The sequence below is a fragment of the Cavia porcellus genome, unplaced genomic scaffold (genome assembly GCF_034190915.1).
Source record: "Cavia porcellus strain 051 isolate PalLab524CR breed Dunkin Hartley unplaced genomic scaffold, mCavPor4.1 scaffold_27, whole genome shotgun sequence".
Classification (NCBI taxonomy): domain Eukaryota; kingdom Metazoa; phylum Chordata; class Mammalia; order Rodentia; family Caviidae; genus Cavia; species Cavia porcellus.
The window spans coordinates 13042360-13063367 of NW_026947510.1; the positions used below are offsets into that span (position 1 = coordinate 13042360).

Genomic DNA, 21008 nt, shown 5'->3' on the forward strand with positions numbered 1-21008 from the left:
TGTGTGGTATTTGGTGAAAAAACAGACAGATCAGTGAATCAGATGGAGAGACCAAAAAATATAATACATAAATATATTTATGTCATCTTGACAGAGGAACAATGGCAGAGAGAATCAAATGATGACAAGAGTCTTTTCAACCAATGATGCTGCAACAAATTGAAATCACGTGAATAAATCAATATAGACACATATCTTCTTTCTTCATAAAAATGAACTAAAATGTATTATGGACTGTTTTCTTGTTGCTGAGGCAAAATACTCAACACCCAAGGTTAGAGGAGGAAAGATTTATTTAACTCACAGTTTGTAGAGGTTTGTTTCAGTGTATAATTGATTTGCTCTAAGGCAGGGAGGCATGGCAGAGTGACAACCATTCACAAGGCAGAAGATACCAAAAGCAGCAAGAGAGGAGGCCCAAGACTCTTTATGGGCCTTGTATTGTAGATATGCTACCTGCCCTAGGGTGGGTGCAGCATTCACACCCATTGCACCATGAATCAATCACAAATTCCAGATTCAGTCACTTGAGAAATATGACTGTATGAGACTTTCTGGGGATATTCAGACACAAACCATAACATTCTGTCCCTGGCTTCCCAAAGACTTACATTTCTTTACGAAAAAGGTATTTGGTCCATTTGTAGTTGTTACCAAAATCTTGACAGTGTTAGCATTACTGAAAATTTCAAGTCCCAAGTCTCCTCTGTGAGCCCCTGCACAAATGAAAGTTAGACAATTCCAGCATTCAGTAACACAAGATAGACATTTTCATTCCAAAATTTACAAGTGGGGATACAAAGGAATTGAACTAAAGCAAGGCCAAAATCCATGAAGGCAGTTATTAAGTCCTATAGGTCCATGTGTAGTATCTGAAGCAATTTGTGGCAAGTTTTGTAAACTCCAAAAGCACTGCTGGTGGCTTTCGCTTCCAAGGTTTCTATCTTTGGCGTCCTCTGCTCTTCCCTTGTGGTTTTCCTAAGACAATCCATGTTACTGGCTTCTCCAAACTTCTGAGGTCTCCACTGCACCTTTGGTTTCACACTCACAGCTTCACACACTGCCCTCTCAGGAGCATATTGCCTGGCCTCACAGGCCTTCTTCTGAAATCTTCATGGAAGCTTCCCTGATCCCATAACTCTCACGTTCTGCATGCAGTCATAGATAGGACTTTTCATGGATGGCTGGATCTATGTGTGTGATGCTATGATTAAGGATGTGTGACTAGTAAATCTCTGTCTTTGTTAGAAGGATTGCCACATAGTACACTTACCCTGGAGGAATTTTCCTGAAAATTTAAACATACTTTTATCATATGATCTAGTAATCGCTCATGATCTGGCAATCACCTAGCAATCACTCATTAAAAACTTATACCTGTACAAAAAACAATCCCACATAGACAATTACAACCTGCTGTAGCAAGTTGATTCATAAAAACCAGGTCTTAGAAGTAGCCAACATGTCTTTCATTAGCCAAATAGATGAATAAAGCTGGTACTTCGACAGAATTGGATAATTATTCAGTACCTCAAAAACAACTACAAAGCCACAAAAAGATATGAGGAGCTTTACAAACATATTAGTAAGAAAAACAGCCAAATTGAAAACGATGCATACTGGGCTGGGGAGGTAGCTCAGTGGTACACGCTTGCCTGGCAAGTGTAAGACCCTGAGTTGAATTCCTGATACAAAGAAAAGAAAAGAAAATGCTACATAATGTATGATTCAAAAAATATGAGATGAAAAAGACAAACCTACAGTTAGTGAAATGAGTAGTAATTGCTATGGTTTAGAGGAGAGGATGAAGTAAATAGGTGGACTGTGGAGAAGCAGTGAAACTACGTACAATGGTATTTGTCATTAGCAGTGGAATATACACTCCGAGATTGAATTGAAACATAAACTATGGGTTTCAGGTGGTAATGATGTGTCCTTGTGTCAGCCTCTTGGATGTAGGATGTCGATGGTATGTGACCCTATGCAGGTGTTGGGATACATGGTTCTATATATGAGAACTGTCTGTAATTTCCATGTAACTTTGCAGTGTACCTAGAACTACTCTGAATAATAAAATCTGTTAAGAAATAACTGTTTCTAAGAGAGTGACGTCAGTTCAGTGGAACTACCAATCCCTCTTTTTCCCCTGTGGTGGCACCACTAAATAATAAATGAGACAACTGCCTTTGTAAGAAAACCAGAGACCAGTAAGAGATTTGAGCACCCCAGGTAAACACAAAACCAATCACTTTAGTTACCTAAATTTGTTATGAAAAAGAATAATAATAGTACTCTGAATTTTGATGGCTTAACGTTAGACTGATTTCTGTTTTGCTTAAATCTAAGGAATGACTGAAAATAGATGACTGATCAGGACTGCAGAGAACAAAAACATATGCAAATGGCAAACAAGCATTTAAAAATGTTCAATGTCATTGAGCATAATGAAATAACCTCTCATTCCAATCAGGATGGCTACTGCCAAAGGGATGGAAAATAATGTATGCTGGTGAAGATATGGACACATTTTCTGTCATGTTGCTAAAAATCTAAAATGGTACCACTATTATGAAAATCAGTATATTGATTTTTCTAAAACTTGGAAATAGAACCACAGCAATTCACTTTCAGGTATATATTCAAACATTCAAAACAAGATACTGTATTGAGATAGTTGCATAGCCACATTTTATTTATTGCTGGATTATTTACAGTAGCTAAAAGGTCGGACTCTAATATCCACTGAAAGATGGCACTGTGATATACACGATAAATGGTATAGTATATCATCTTACAAAACAAGGAAATCGTATCACATGCTACAGCATGGAGACTGTGAATGGAATGCTTTGTTATCCCAAGTTCATATTAAAATCCTGACATCTATTTTGTTTATATAGAATGAGGTGTTTCTGGGAAGTAATTAGATAGTGAAAGTGGTCCCTTCATGAGGGAAATCAATTGTTACTGTTTAAAAAAGGAAAGGGCTGGTTTTTTTGTTTTCTCTTTACAAAGTGAGGATGCGATAAGAAAATGTTCATTTGTAAATAAGGAAGTGAGCTCTCATGAGGCATGAATCCCACACCTTGATCTTGACCTTCTTAGTAGTTAGAACTGGCAGAAATAAACAGTTGCTGTTTAATCATGAGTCTGTGATCATGTCTGAACTAAGATAGAGGGCAAATCTTGAGGACACCACACCAAGTGAAATAAACCAGTCACAAAAGAACAAATACTGTATTCTTAAACTGAAATAAATTATCTGAAGTATTTAAGAGAGCAGAAATAAAAATAGAAATGTGGATTCCAAGGTAGTTAGGGGAGGGGAAATTAGTGTTTACTAGATACAGTGTTTCAGTTTTGCCATACAAAATGCTAAATACAGGCTGTAGAGCAATGTGGGTATGATTAACACCACTAACCCATACACTTACAGGGACTGAGACTAAATTTAATATCAATTAGCTATTATAAAGAATGAAAAGTAGTGAGAAGACATCTACAGAAAAATACAAATTGGTGCATTCTGATATTTGGAGGAATTAGGAGAAAAGTAAAAAGAAAAAGAATGGGAATTGAAATGTTTATTTAAAAAATAAAATAAAAAAGGAGAAAATTGTAGATAGATGTGACTAGAATTATATCATAGAGCAAATATTAAAGTAGTATAGTGAGGGTCATATGGGTATTTAGCTTTCTGTTATCATTTTTGTGTATTGAAACAAAATAATTAATTGTAAATTTCCATAAGTAATGAAATTGTACCGTGATGCCATATGAATGCAGTTGTGAGACACTATGATATATACTTTTATTTCTCTAGTACTGTTATTCATTCTGAAGTAGGAACATAACTTTCTCTCTTGAAATTAACAAGTTTTGAAATATATGCTTAAATTATAGTAAATAAAACATTTCTTTGTGCATGAACAACAGTTATCTTTGTGAGAATCAAACATACATACTGAATCTTAAGTACAAACTGTATTATCCACTTGCTCAGCATGTACTAGGGTGAAAGAACATGCCATGTAGTTTTAACTAAAGGCAAATACTGACATAAACCTATCCAAAGATGTCACTATCTGAATGGCATTTTTGATGCAGTATGTGAAAATAAAATTTTCTGTGGTTCTTTCTTGGCACATTTTACTCATGTAATATGAGTTAATGTCTATTGTATTAATGTCTGAGAGATCACAACCAAATTACTAGTTAAATTAGAATTTTGGAATTCCAATTACATTTTGGAATTTTAATTTAAAGATTTGTGGGAATGATTTACAAAAGATTCATTCCAAATGAAACATATAAAATCAACATGGCCACTGAATGTTTTGTAGTTTTCAGCAAATTGTTTCATATTTTGTCTACCCTCCTCCCTTTGTTTATATTGTATGTATCCCTTATCCTTTGGTCTAAGATGCCTAGTGGGTACATGAAACTTATAATGTACTGTCTTATATCTACTTGTTTTATTCTCATAAATGTATACTTGTGATACATTTTAATTTGTGAAATAGGCACAGTAAGATATTAGTAAGTGGCTGTAGTTTAAAATAAAACAAACATGTCAGTATAGTATAATAAAAATTACATGAATGTCTTCTGTCTCTCTGGCTGTCTCTACTTCTCTGTCTGTCTGTCTGTCTGTCTCAATGAAAATGCTTGACTGCATTGTACTCACTCTTCTTGTGGAGATGTAAGATGATACAGTGCCCACATGATTACATGAAGTGTGGGGAAGGATAAAGACACTCAGCTGCTATTGAACTACTCATATGTCAGAAGGAAGATGACTTGTGTCTAGTGATCTGAAATATTGAGCCATAGACAGTGTCAATGTTTGCGTATCAGGCACAACCAATTTTGATGTTTCAAGATCCCCTTTACTTGACTTTTTTGTTTCTAAAATCTTTTGGAAGGTCATTATAATCAGAAGTTGTTTCTCTTTAATTCATCAAGATGTTGCTGAAGAGGTTTTACTCTTTTAGTGATCATAGATGTGATTTTCCTGCTGTGTTCTATCAAAGGATCATTATCTATAGATTTGTCCTTTAATGTATATAATTTGAAATACTTTGGGTTTATAACATCAACATTGCTTGTTGTATGTCAATTTCTTCTTTATCATCTTTTTCTTCTGTAAAGAATTTAACATGTTCTTGCATTGCTCATTTGTTAATACTTTGATGTGCTCTTTCACTTCATCGAGCATTTCAGTAAAACCTTTTGCATCATCTTGTCTGTGCGAATGACTTCCTGACTTCCCCACCTGTCCCTGGAAGCCTTCAAAATCATTCATGGCTTTATTCATAAATACTTTCAGCAGATATTTTCAGTTCTAATTCATTCATTGAAGCGTAAATTAATATCATTGCATCAGCAATAGTGGGTAATTTCCAGTACTGCATTATTTTTAAATTAGAATTTTTCTGAAATGCTAGTTGAATTCATTTGAAGTCTAGCTAGTGGTATATTACTTTGAAAAACCAAGTAACATTCTGGTCAAGGTGCTAACGCAATAATGTGTTTAGATTTAAAAAAAAATTTTCATATTCATAGCAAACATATTCAGGTTGGCCAAGCACATTGTCTTATTATTAAAAGAATTTTACATTCCAGTACATCCTCTTCTGAATAGTTTTTCATTTCTGCGATGATGTATTGGTGGAAGCACTCCATAAACAAGATGGCTATCACCCCTGCCTTCTGATTATGTTGTCACATACAAGCAGATAAGTTTTATTTTCATGTTTGAGAATGTGAGGGTTCTTCACGCTGTACACTGTGTCTGGCTTTATCATATGCCCTGCACATGAACCAGAATTAATCTTTCTGTCTGCATTTTGTGACTTAACCGCATTCTCTGCACTTCTGCAAATATAGCTTCTACTGTGGCCTTTCCTCCAAAAGAGCCTGGTTTCAGCACAATTTATGACTTACTTGAATGCATTTTTTTTATTCAGCTGAGGCAAAAATGTGGCAGAAGCTTCTTCACTGAATGACGCATCCTTTACAGAAAGTTTATAAATCTAATCTAATTCTTAAATCTGTGAAACCTTCCCTACCTTGCACTAAATGTTCAGTATGTATCATTTGAGGAGATTTCCAGCTGAAGCCTTGATATATGAGTAATGCTTTCTGGCTTAACATAGGGCTTTCAATTGAAATACTTAATCTGCTCATTTCTTCCACCCACAAATTTAATACTGTTTCCATCTTAACTAAGCAGTTACCATCCACTGCAACCATAATGTGATTGGAGATATGGTGGTACCATTAATATAATTAATTTCTTTCTTTCGTTTCTTATGTTTTTTTTATTACTACATGTTTGCAGTAGATGATGATTAATTTATTGAGGGATGTTGACACGTGTACATAACCCATCCTAGTTCTTTTCATCCCTTGCCCCTCTAAGTCCTCCCTGCTCCTTCCAAATTGATTCCTTTCTCATTTAAAATAAACTTGATTTTCATTTTCTCTTTCAATTCTTTTTCCACCCCTTTTCTTTCCCTTGATCTCTTGTCTACCTCTTTGAGACAGATTTATTCCTTTACTTCTTATTATCTTGCTTTTATTTAAAATTTGGGTTTCACAAATAGAAGAAACTATACGATATTTAAGCTTGTGTGTCTTATTTTACTCAATATTTTAGTCTCAAGGTGTATCTTTTTACCTACAAATTCTTCAAATTTATCTTTCTGTATGGAAGGTTAGTGCTAAATTGAGTATAGCTACCACATTTTCTTTCTGCATTCATCTATTGATGTAGGTATGAGGTTATTTCTATGGTAGAACTATTATAAATCGTTCTACTCTAAACATGAGTTTAGACTATAATGTGATGAGTTTAATTCTTTGAGAAGATATCTACAATAGGAATACCTGTGTCAAGTGTTTAGTTTCTGTATTTAGTTTTTTGAAGACTCTCCATTCTGATTTCTGTAGGAGTTTATCTAGTTTACATTTCTACCAACAATGTAGAAGAGTTCCACTTTCCCTATAGCCTCACTAGTATTTGATATTCTATGACTTTTTGATGAAAGCCACTCTTTCTGAAAATGGTGGTGTCCCAGTGTGGTTTTAATTTGCAGGCTAATACAGTTTTAAGTTTATTTAAGTTTAAAATAGATTTGTTCTTCTTATAGGTGTTTAATAATTTTATAGCTTTTTAGGTCTTCAAGAGCTGACATTAGGGAAGTCAACAATGGCTGCCATAATGTCTCTCATTCTCTTTGAAATAGCTGTCCTTATCTTTATGTATGCTGAAATTGAACATAAGAGACTAGACTAATATCACTCTGAACAGTGAATTGATATTGATAGATTTTATATCATAATGCTACAGAATTAGCCCTGGGTATCTTAGTGTCTCCTTTTCTTCAGAATATCTGTTCATTACATCATGCATTATATAATCTGTTCCTGTAAACTGTTTAGAAATTCTCCCCATGTGTTAATCTCTACATGTATATCTACCATTTCTGTATTATAGGGCCAAACAGATCAAAACAAGACAACTAAACAAATTCCTGGAAAAACATGAAATAAAAAAGACATATAAAACCACAATATTAGGTGATATATATTAGTTACTATTCTTTCTCTTGTTATTTTCAATAGAATTGTCCACATCATCAGACATAATATAATTGAACATAGCATTACATAGCTATTTTAATAAAAATACAACTTTGGAGACATTGTAGGACTTCAGAAGCAGTTAGTAATCAAACCGGAATGGGTGTCTTATTACATCTTGTCATCTTCAGAGTAGTTGCCTCTACTCTTAGACTTGATATTATCAAGCATACCAAATATGAATAAAATCAGTCAAGGCAAAACAGCGGTCTAACAAACCAGCTTCAAATAAGATCAGTCATAGTAAGACAATGTAAGTAGTACAGGGCTTCAGTTTAAGTTAAAAGGAAATTAAGAATAGTTAGTGTGGTATAGCCTACTTTTTTTTTGCGATAGCTGTCTGTGCCCTCAAACCTAGTATCAGTAGACAGACTGGAACAAAATAAAATCAAACTAAGCAGAGTGATAAGACTACTGCGGCTTTTAAATTCTGATGCACTATTAACAATGTCCTCTGCCTTCCTTTTTTAGGCAGTTCATCACCTTTCCCTTTCTCAGGATGCTTTGTATATTTTGTGTCCCACTAGCTCCTTCAGTTTTAGTTTAGGGGTCAACCCATTATCTATCTGAGTGGTGATGAACCTTTTTATTCCTGAGCTTAATCCTGAGCTGTATTTGTTTACTTACTAAAGCCACCTGGTTTTCCTTCCTTCTAGCTGTGTAGTTCTACATTGCACAAAAGTGTCATGACTTTCCAACCTATCTGCAGCTGCTGGACGAGTTGTCCCTATTTCTCTCTAGTTCCCTGTCACATAGAGCATCATTTTCTCACCTTTACTTTCAGTTTATTAACTCTCTTTCAGGTTGAGTATATTCCCTATTCAGAGCGTCTTGATGGATCCTGCCTCCTAATCTACTCTGCCTGTGTTTCTTTTGGCTAATGTATCAAGGCTGTCTGTATTAGAGATTATAGCGCACCTTCTCTGCGTCATCTCTGCTGTTCTATTTTTTTGCTATTATTTGCCCACTTTTCTCCTTCATTCCACTGTCTGCCCCATTCACTGAGGCCTTTCTGCCACTGCTGCTGGAATCCTGGGATTTTTTCTCTCACTCTCTCTAGAGTGTCCTTCAGTATTTTTTGTAGGTTTGGACCCAATTTCTAGCACTCACAGAGACTTAATGCAGCTCTCCACCTTGGCTCCACTCCACGCTGTGCCGTGTCCTCCCCCCAACGGCCCAGGACTCACCAACTCCCGTTACCAGTGGCAGTGGCTTCAGTGGGCCCTTGAATCATCTGACTCCACGGCGTGCCCAGCACAGCACAGGACTGGTCCCAGTGAGCATGTCTGGCTCCAGCACTCCACCTGCATTTTCCCTTCCTCTTCCTATTTTTCTTTTCCTTCAGTTTCCTCCTGGGGTCGAAAGAATCCCTTTCCACTTGTCCGGCTCTCTCCATGTTGTCAAATTCCAGCGTGTGAGCTGTTTTTTCCAGAGAGGCTCTCTACCCAGCTACCTAGCAAGCTGCCATCTTCTGGCCTACAAGAACATATTTTCTTTTACGTTAATTTCTTTTTTGCATGTAGACTAAACTTAAAGCTTACCATTCCTGACTTCCTTGATCCCCTCCTCATTCCTGCTCAGGAGAAGGGATAACACTAATGGATTTGTGACGAGGCAAAGGGAACCTGAGTATGCATTCTGGGCTCTTCTTTTCATCTTTTTATTTTGGTACTGACTTGCTATAAATGAGATCTAACACTTTCTTTCTGTATTTTCATAAAGCTAGGCTCTAAATTTCTAGCTATAGTACAACCTAGAGAGTGTTTATTTCTTGTGGACACCACTTCCTATACATCTATGTATTTTCTCCAGTGTTACTCATTTCTAAAATTTGAAATGTAGATCTACAATCTGCTGTGCGTGTCAATCTTATTGTTTAATTACTACACAATATGAACTAGGAAATACAGTCAGTAGGAAATTTGAAAACAATATGTTTATTAAGACTTTCCTCAAATTCCCAATAGCACCCACATTTGCAGTCCAGCTGATACTGAGTGTTTCATATTGCTCAGGTCTTTGCTTTCACCTCTAAACTGTGTCTACTTTGAGGTATCACTTGCCAGGATTAAATAAAGTGCTTGACTGTTCTATTTTTCCCATATCAAAGCCACAGGCAAAACATCCACCCCACTAACACCAGAGAAATAGTTTTGAAATAGAAATTTTATAGCTTGGTATTTCTCCACAGCTTTTCCATTTATTCCAGACATGAAAATTTGTCTGACCTGCTTCTTTATGACTTAGAGCGCTGTCTACTCTCTAATTCTGAATCTCAAGAATCACCTGCATATGTTCTTTTCACACTATGAGATATCCTCATGACAAACTTCCATGGTATTCAAACTAAAACAAAAACAGTTCAGTATTTTTCTCTGCCACCTCACAGGTTTTCTATCTCTACTCAATAAAGACCTTGTAGCCTTTTTAATTTAGTCAGATAAGTTGGTTCTTAGTTAAGGCATCATTTTGCTTAAATGGTTTCTCTCTCCCTTCTGATATACTATTTTCTTCTGTGTTCTTTTCATACACTGTAAAATATTTCATTTGTATACTTATTTATTTTTTGACTCTGTAATACAATCTCTTTTCATCCATCTGTCCATTTATTCATCCACTTGCCAATAATTTGAAAACTTTGCTGTAGTTACAGGGTTGAAAGGATAGATGACACCGTGACTTTCATACAGTTACAGTTTCTGTCATAAACTTATATCCTTGTGATTGTGATAAAAAATGTGCTTGGCTAATGTGTTCACTAGTAGGTAAGTATTTCATGGCAAAGAAGACCTATTTGGTTTTATATTCAGGGCATCCAACATGTGCATGGCCTGAAGATGCTACAAAGGCATGCGGCATGCACATTAACCAACTTAATGTATAAACTAATCAGTCTCTATAGGTATCTTTCAACTTGCATGATTTCAAATTTGTAATCTTAGTTGCTCAGATATTATAAATAGAGACTTCTGGCTTGGATTGGTCCTGCAATCTTTTTTTATTTTAAAGAGCATAAAACCAAGAAAAATAAATCAGAATAAAACCAATCAAAATAAACCAGTATAAGTGACACAGGACTTTGCATAATCCCTTTTGTTGTTTTCAAAATAGCTGCAGATACCGTCTGCAGGCTTAGTAAAAATGGAATGGAACAGAATAGAATAGAAACAATAAAAAGAAAACAATGAGTGTGAAAAGGACTTCAAAACAAATCCGTAGTGAACCCAAAATGGCCACCATAATGTCTTGCTATCTTTTAAACAGCTGCTCATGCCATCAGATTTACATAATCAAACAAAACAAAAGAGAATAAAACTCAACACAACAGAACAATGAAAATTATGGTTTCCAGGTGGCATTTGCTTCCTGGTGAGACCCTGTTCTCTCCCTCCCTAGTCCTTGGCGCTTGGGTCTGGCTGTTCCCACTCTGGCAGCAGTCCACTCATGGCACTGGTTTCAAGGCAGGGGTCACCTCCTGATGAGGCCTGGGTTTCTCCTCCTGTAGTCCACAGATAACATTGACTCACACTGACTCACCGAGAGAGGCTTGGGTCTGGCTGTGCCCACTCCGCAGCAGCCAGTGCACGGTGCTGATTTGCAGGTGGGAATAACCTCCTTGTAAGGCTTGGTTCTCTCCCTCTGTAGTCTGGGAATGGCACTGACTTGCTGTCTTGTCATATCGAGTCTTCAATATACGACAAAAGATGGAGATATTAATTCATTAGAGTGGTGGAAGAACAAAGTATATTTACCTAGAGGAGTATGAGGTTACTCTGACCTTGATTTTACTTTCCAGTGCCAGCAGTTAGAACTCTCTGACTCCTCCTCGTCTTTCAAGACTTTTCTTTGGCCGTTCTATTTATTGAAGTACCCTGAATAGCTTTTCCTTTTGCATAATTTCTACCTGTACCTTCACCTACTTTTATATAGCGAAAAATATTGTTTTTTATCATTGATAAAACAAGACTACCAATTTAAATGCTCATACAAACATATTTAACAAACTGAAAATATCATTCAGTGTTACAATGTTGAAAGAAATTATATTTAGAAAGCTCCAATGTGTGACACTTTTAAAGAAATTGAAAGCCTGCTAAGTGATGCCTGTGTATTTTTTTATCCAGGTGATTTGCCAGTGAAGCTTCCAACTCCACCGGAAACTTCCATTCCTGTAACATCACCTCCACACAACTGCACAGATAATGAATTTGCCTGCAGATCTGATGGTCGCTGTGTTGAAAAATTTCAGAACTGTGATTTTAGATACGACTGCCCTGATAAGTCAGATGAATCATTATGTGGTAAGTGAATTTCTAAATTGTGAATTAACTGTAGTCATAAAGTACACAGAATACTAGTATAATTTCTAAGTAATGTCTAATGTCATAGAATTTTCAATGAGGCTTAGAGCAATCTCTCAAAGTAATAGTTATTTGGATAGAAATGATAGTAGAAAAATGAGCATGCATTTCCTTTCCGTCCGACAGAAATAAGTTTCTTTAACGTTTTGCATTCAATGATACTATAATTAATGACTGACTCTAAGACTGTTGTTTACTATCTCTTCTCTATCTAAAAAGTTTCCTTTTTATCTCTACTCCTTTTCACTATCAAATAGGAGGCATAAATTAAGTTAGATTAAGTGTCTAAAACTTTTACATTGTCAAAATTGTTATATAACAGTGGGTTTCATATCAAATATATAGAGTTCTTAAGAAACTGAGTTTTCATACAGATGAGACCTTCATCCCCTGTGTCCTGGTAAAACATGGTTTTCATTTATTTGTTTCTGCCAATGTATAACTTTTTCTAAGAAAATAAAAGTCTAACATTGAACCTGTGTTTAATAGTGAAGGTTAACAATTATATACAGATAATACAGGCAGTACAGTGAAACTCTTATTTGTCTTATATCAGCCTTGTTAAAAAATTCTAGGATTTAAGAAATCCAATAGTTCATCTTTACTCTTTTAATCCAGAAAAAATATGTATTATTGCATATAAATTTTAATATTTGTAAAAGTTTACAGAAAACCTGAAATTATATTAATGAATATAATTAGTAAATACTGAATTTTTTCTCAGCTCAATTTTGTCATTTAATGTCATTTATGATTAAATGAGATGTTTTAGTAAGTTATTTATATGATATGAATGAATGTTCTTACATTATTTTCAAGTCAGAATTTTGTTTTGAATATATAGTTTTGTATTGCATTATTGAGATTCAATTTGCTAATTTTATGTTCTTGATTCCTTTTTGTAAAATAAAACATGATAAATCTGCTTTAATTGACAGCTTTACATTTTCTAATTCTTTTTTAACCGAGACAGATTCTTAAGTGTGCAGCACATTGTTGTTGACAGTACAATGTCATACAGCAGATCTTTAAAGTTTGATTCTTGCATGACTTATAAAGTATGCTAATTTAATTTAAAAATACACAATTTTTATGTTTTAGTGCTATAAAGAATCGAATCCTGGGGGCTAGGGATTTAGCTCAGTGGCGTAAGCACCTGCCTTGCAAGCAGGCGGTTGTGAGTTCGATCCCCGGTACCGATAAAAAAAAAAAAAAAATAGAATCCTAATCCCAATAGAATCCTAAACATCCTCCCAAAATAAATATATATAATCACTATTAATATCAGAGATTATATAACACATCCAAATAATATGATTTTTTTTTTTTGTCTTTTTCCTTTTTATCGGTACCGGGGATCGTTCTCATGACTGCCTGCTTGCAAGGCAGGCACTTGTGCAGCTGAACTAAACCTCCAGTCCCCCAAATAATATGATTAAAATCACTTTTTCTTTGCAGTGTTTTCTTCTCAGAATTTATATTAACACTCACACTCAAATTTCAAATTGATAGAAGTTTATGACATCAGAGTTGATGACATCAAAAGTCGGAATGCACATCAGATTTTCTGTAGTAACTTATTGAATTGAAGTTTTTAACTTAAGAATGGAGGATTTTACATGCACAGATGGATGCATGCACATATTCACTCACTGAGAGAAGGGAACTTAGAAAGCATTTTCATATAAAATATCTGTATTTCAGAAATTGCTGGACTTATAATTTTCTGTAATATTAGGATACAGTCATTACAAAAATCAAAATAATTCAAAGAAACATGGTTAACATAGCTTATTATAAATCAGAATTATTTAAAATTAAGTAGTTTGAAATTAATAACTCTGTCAGAGACTGGTCTGAGGTTTAGCTCTGTAATATTAATGAACGATAAAGGAGAAATGGCTTGTCAGAGTTTAAAGATAATACAAAATGCTGTGTTAGGAGAGATTGGGATGCTTGGCCTACTGTTTCAGGGTCTGATAAACATCATACCTCTCTTGAGAGCTGATAATCAATACCTGCAATTATTCACACATTTCAGTTACATTAGGTTTTTTAATGGAACAAACCTGAAATATTGGGAAATGCTTGATTAATCATTTTAATAATGCTTAAAGTTAGATTGTAATTAAAAAAGTAAAAAATGCAAAAGAGATCAAAATCACCATTTAGTGACCTATTTATAGTGATTAGCTGATCTTTTGTTTGTTCTTCTCTATCCAAGTTATGGATGTTTGCACATTTGAAAACCAAAGCTTGTGTAAGTGGTATCATCCAGTTCCAGGAAAGTTACTTCAAGATTCAAACACATTCAACTGGTGCCTTGGTAATGGGATCAGTATACACCATGGGGAAGAAAACCACAGGCCCGCTGTAGATCATACAAAGTAAGTAATGGCATATTTTGAATGATTTCTTAGGAGATACTTATTAAGCAGCTCCCAAATTCCTGCCTCACCACCGCCTAGGTCTGTGCTGTTGTACAGATGAATGTCTAAGAATGTAAGGGCATGATGTATTTTTTATACAGTATTTTAAAAATCCATTTAAAAAGCAGTGAATGCTCTTGTGAAAGGCTTAGAAACCAGATAAAAGCATAAATAAATAAACAAAAATAAATTGTAATGTCACCAGTCTTTGAAAAGCACTGTTAGTATGCTTTAAAAATTATCTCTTTATCCTTCTCTTACTCCTAAATTCCTCTTGCTTCTTCTGAATCATCTTTTATCTCCTTGACTTTCTCTTTTCAAATTACCTTTCACCAATTTGTTCCCTTTCACTCTCTTTTTTCTCATAATATTTCTATTATACACATATGAACAGAAGTAAATGTGCAGATTTACATACACAAGTATATGAACAAATTTTATCACATCGCAGTAAACCATGCTATTAAAATTCATGTGCAATGTAACATGCATGTTAATGGACAGACTTTCTGTAATTTGATAATCTGTTTCCAGTGGTGGATTTTCTAGTCCATTTCCTTTTATCCAGTACTATATAATTGCTAGAAAAAATTATAGTGCCTGCTGTGTAAGAAACACTGTTTTCTACTGGAAGTATACCAGTTAGGTAAACAGATGATCATTGTTTGCATTAGGCACATGACAGTAAGCCAATAAACACAAAGCGTCAGAGGTTGGGATAGTTGCTACAAAGAAAAATGGAGGCAAGGAAGGTTTTAATGAGTGATAGGACGCTTCTTCGTGAATGTAGCCCAAATGGGAAGACTCTGCACTGGGGCTGAACAGGAAGACCAGTGTGGCCGGGCAGACTGAGCTAAAACAAACGAACTGTTAAATATAAAGATTTTCTTTGTTGTGTTGATTAATAATTCTTTTGCTTTAATTCAGTTTCACTTTTGAACATGCATGAATATTTTATAGCTTTGAAATCATTTTCTGTATTTGTGTATCAACTCGGTTACTTACTGATTTCAGTTTTACTTTGTGTATCACACTTTATAAATTAGTTTTTATCACAGTGATTACAAATACACAATCTTTAAAAAAGGCAATGGACAGTCATATAATGACAAATAGGTGTCATTTTGTTGAAACTTGAACAAATTTCCTGAAAATATCTTAGTATATCCTAAGATTGAATAACTATTTGTCTGTACTTTTCTAAGTTTCATTAGGGTCTAATCCAAGGTGATGGTTCATATTTGTAAAGTTGCATATCCATGGCTATATGTCTTCTTATTATGACATTATTTTCTTCTTACTATGAGAGAAATTGAATCTTTCCTCTCCGACCTCCTGTTAATCGCCACCCATCTTTCCAATGTATTCATGTTCAATTTCATGTAAATTTTTTAGCTTATTGGTATTCTTTTTACATTTCTCTTTAATATTTCTATTCTGCACATATGAACATAGATATGAGATGACTCATAATGTGTTTCAGCTTTTCTTTTCTTTAGATGTTTGATGTACTTAATATTTTTTCACAATATTAATTCACAACTTCCACCTTTCATGTACTTTTTCTGACTTCCGTTGCACTTGTTTTCTCATCCGTTATATGAAGTTTCATTGTTCATGTCTTCTGTACATTTGTATCCTGGTAAATATTTTAATTTGGGATTTTGATACTTCATTTTGTAGTGTATCATTTGTGTTTGTTATTGGTATGCTTTTGTTTTTCTATGGTGCAATAAGTATGTATGTCCTTCCCTTGGTATGTAGTCCACAATGTACTGGTAGGGTCCCACAAAATCTCATCCCCCCACCTTTCATTCGGACGATTTCATGAAAATCATGACTGATGGGGAAGGGGAGTCGTATCTTTAGCATCCATATCTTTAGTTTTCCTTTGGGCTGATTTTTTTCTGATTTTCTGTGCTGTTTTGTCACTGTGTTTTTACCAAAATGGTTTTAATTTTACATAGCTACCCAAAATATATCAAGTAGCAGATGGTAGAACCGCTTTATTATGAACACGTTTTGTTCATTGTTAAATAATCTTGAAATTTCCATATACAAGTTTTCCTTGGACTGGTTCTGACTCATCAAAACAAAGAGTAATTTCAGAGGTTTCTCTGCTTCATAAAAATAACCCACACCACATTTCATTAACCAACTATTAACAAAGAAAAAGCTACTTTTTCCCCTAGGAAGTTTTGGTATTTCGGAAAGTATACCATACATCTAAATTTGTGACTTAAAATACAATTCTATGCTCAGTTTTTCAAATTTTGCTTTTCTTATTTAGAACTGAAGCTTTGTTAATTTGGAAAATACTTTTCTCTCTGTGGTGTCTGGCTCAAGAATTTTATAGTGAGGTTTTAAAATCCATTGATTTTGCAAGAGCTTTCAAGACCATTTTTGAAAATCAAAAAGGATTTATGCCAGTTGTTTCTTTCTTTTCACATTCTCCCACCTCAGTTCTTCCTAAGGCAAAGATTACTTCTGGGTCTGTGTGGAAAAGATCATTTGTAAGCAAGTACAAGAGAAAAGACATTATTTTAGAATATTCTCCCAATTTTGCCACTTAAGGAAGCAATGAAAAGCCTAGAAAAGTTATGATCTTATAGGAATATGTGGGGAAAGTTTCACTGCATTGTTGAATTTTATGTGAATTCCTAAACAGTGTACATTTCATTGTGAAAATGACATGAAGCAAAGTAAATATTGTGACATTATATATTATATTATACAAATATTGTGTAGTACATTATACAAATATTGTGACATTATACTTTTCCAAGTGACATTATACTTTGTTAATCAACATTTTAGTGGACTATACTTTATACGTCTGAGGTGAGCTCTCTAACATAAAATTAGGATCGCATCTTATTTTTCCTTGTATTTTTGCAGGAGAATATCACCATTCAATACTGGTTCTTTCCATACATTTCTGTAAATTAGAAAAGAACCTTTTCTTTTAAGATTAGGCGTATACATCAGAAAACTGGGCAGTGGATTCTCTCCTTTTCCTACTCAGCAGGGACAACTGAGGGTGACTGGCATAATGTTTTCCTAAGATGGGAACTAAGATTTATAGAAATAAAGAATGTTCTTAACTATAATGTAATGAAGTAATAAAATGAAATACATTTGGTGGAACTATTGTCAGTTACAATTTATCTAAAAATTGACTTGGATAAATTTTGCATTTTTAAAGAATTATAGAAAAGTTGTTAGCATTTTGTGTAAAGAACCCTAATATAGTAAAAACAATAATGGCAAAACTCAGGAACAAAATGAGCCCAAATGCATTCATGTTCCAAGAACTGCTCTAAGGAAGTTGGCAACAGTACAAGTCCTCCTCAGATCAATTTTTAGAGAAAATGTCATATACTTATTTCATCCAGATATTTGTATTGCTTGTCATCTAAACCTTACAATTCATTCAAATGTAAATATGCTTAGAAGACTGTAGGTTTGGAGCTGTATGATTCTTCCCAGTTTTTGAGTTCATCTGACCTCAGAATGTTGTCCTCCAACCTACATAAGCAGTTGGCTAAACTGGCAATGTTGCTACCAAGTATGTATTGGTTCAAAGTCAGACTCATTAACTTTACATCATTTTTATCTCATAAGAAAAGTCTTTATTTGACTGAGATTATTTCGTTAGAACTGGAAGACCAAAGCTTTAAATTCCCAGCCCTCAAATCTATTTTTACTAAACGCCCATCATGTGTTAAATATGATATATTAGAAATATGAATTAATCTGCTTAGGCAAAATTAAGTTCTCTCCACTTCATTCATATACAATATGTGTAGAAGAATATCTATGCATATTCCACTCTAATGATTTTAAATTTGCTCATAGAAAACTTCAGAGGAATTTCTCAAAGTGTGACTCAAAGAGCATTGAAAGATTATATAACATACACAATATTTATTATTGCAGATTCTCACACATTTGGATCAAAATTTATGGGAGTAGAGTTGGTAATCTCTGTTCTTATTACCATTTCTAGATGATTCTAGAACCTAATCCTAAGGATTAGAAAGGCCTTGTTGGAAGCAAGTACCTTTCCCACCACTTAATTCAAATTTTGATGAGATTCGATTAATTTTTCTTTAAGTATAGAGAATAAATTTTATGAAGAATATGTTTTAAAAAGAACACATATTGCTCTAGGGTAATTGCATTTTAAGTAAAATCAAATTTGTGTATTATAAAGTATTATAATTGAGAAATAGTTTGGAAGAAAATACTTTACCATGAAGTAACCGATAAAGCATTGATTTCAGAGCATCTTTTAGTTTGACTTACTCATTGTATAATACAAAACATGTCTTTTCTAATATTTTGCCTATGTATTTTATTGAATTCTACTCAAATGGCAGTCTCTCCATTGTGTATTTGTATAGTTGTTATTATAATTTTTAATTTTTGCAAATGGGAATTGAACTCATGACCTTGCACTTGTCAAGGTGCTGTGCTGCTAAACCACATCCTCAGCCACTCTATTATATTGAAATCAAAACAAGTGTAACAATCTCATGGATTAGCTGGAAGTCATAGGTATGTTGAAATATTTTTGGTTTTAGGACTTGATTACTAATTGTTTAGAAACTGGTTATCATTCATCTCATTCAGTATTGCTAAGCAAATGAGAATACAATTTCTTATGCACATTGCTAACTTGAAAAATGTAGTAGCACTTAGATTTTTCTTAATCACATTGTACTTAAGACATTGATCATTGTTTTTCAGTTGAAAGTGAGTGGTATATCCACTGTTTCATATGCATCTACTCATACATTGCTATTTACCCCACACATTTTACATTATTATGTACGAAAAGTCCTACAAATAATGCAAAGTATGTTGGTGTCACATATTATACATATTATTATATATTTCCTCTTGCATTAAGAATAAACAAAAGCTTCAGTAAGTGGAACATAATGCTGTATTTTCTGTTCAGTAGTAATAACAATTTTTAAGCTTTAGTCCTGTGTATATTCTACCACAGTTGTTGTCTTATCAGACCTTTCTTTTGTAAGAAAATAAGCCAGTCTTTTATAGACCCATTTAGAAGCCTGAATATTCCCCTGACACGATTCAAACAGATTCAAATTTAAAATAATGGTTAAATAACAGCTCTTAGAAGCAGTTTTGCTGCAATAAAAGCAAAAGTGCAAACAGTCAAAATTTAAATTAACTGAAGCCATTTTCTTTTAACTGTTGTATTACTTGTTGCCAAATGGTATTCTGTCAGAATTACTATAGAACTGAACGAAAAGCATGAGTGTACCTATACAACGCAGGAAAAATGCCATTATTTTAGACTATCCTATAGTTAAGGACTGTTCCTCACATTTTCATGAGTATCAATAGTTTCTCTTGTGTAAGTGAATTAAATTACAAGTTTCAGTTTTATTCAAGTATATTTTAGCTTGATATGTAGGTTTTAAAAATTAAAATTAAATACACTAGCTTGAAATACATGGATATAAAAGCTCACAGTTTTTCTGATATGGGGATTCACTGCTATAAATTTCTCTCACAGTACTGGTTTCATTGCACCCTATAAGTTCTAGCATGCTGTATTGGCATTATCATTTAATGTAAAAATAAAACTGTATAATTTCTTCTGTAGTTTGATCTTTTGCCCATTGGTTGTTCTGGAGGGTGTTACTTAAGTACCATGTGTTTAGTAAGTTTTTTTGTTTGTTTGTTTGTTTTCGTTTTTATCGGCGCCAGGGATCTAACTCACGACTGCCTGCTTGCAAGGCAGGCGCTTATGCCACTGAGCTAAACCCCCAGCCTGTATGTTGAATAGGTTTTTATAGCTTCTTTTGCCATTGATTTCCAATTTGATTTTGGCTATGGTTTAATAATATGCATGGCCCAATTTCAGTTGCTTTGCATTTATTTCTGTCAGCTGTATATGGTCTATTTTGGAGAACATTCCATGAGCAATTGAGAAGAATGTGTACTCTGATGTCAGGAGTGAAACACTGTTTGGACTAAGCCAATTTATTAAAAAATTTGGTTCAACACATCCATTGATAATAACCATACAGAAGATTAGAATAGATGGGTTTTTATCTTAATTTGATAAAAGCCCAATATGGCAAACTTACAACCAATATCATGTTAAATAGTCAAAAACTGAAAGCTTTTACTCTAAAATCAGGTAAGGACGTTTACAATCACCACTCTTACTCAGTATGATTCTGGGAACATTAGCCAGAAACAAGAGACAAGAAATAAAAATCAGACAAGAAAAAGAAATAAAAAGAATAAATATAAGAGAGGAAGAAATTATATTATTATTATTTTAAAATGACATGATACTCAACACAGAATACCCAGAAAAGACTTGTAGGTTTAATTGCCAAATTTAGTAAGCTTTATACAAAGTCAGCATTCAAAAATGAATGACATAACTTTACACAAATTACAAAGTTACTGAGGGAAAAATTAAGGAAATCACACTTTTCACAGTCACATCCAAAAAATGAAATACTTAACAGTCAAGCTAACAAAGGAAACAAAAGATGTATACATTGAAAATTGCAGTACA

General features: G+C 34.0%; 1 protein-coding gene across 1 annotated transcript in view; it reads left to right on the forward strand.

Moving 5' to 3' along the window:
• The window catches only part of Malrd1 (MAM and LDL receptor class A domain containing 1), a 647937-nt gene that overhangs the window by 175212 nt on the left and 451717 nt on the right, over positions 1-21008 (forward strand). Inside the window, exons 20-21 of the mRNA XM_063237894.1 lie at positions 11772-11948; positions 14233-14395. Coding sequence (XP_063093964.1) covers positions 11772-11948; positions 14233-14395 — 340 coding nt within the window. The remainder of the gene's footprint in view (positions 1-11771; positions 11949-14232; positions 14396-21008) is intronic.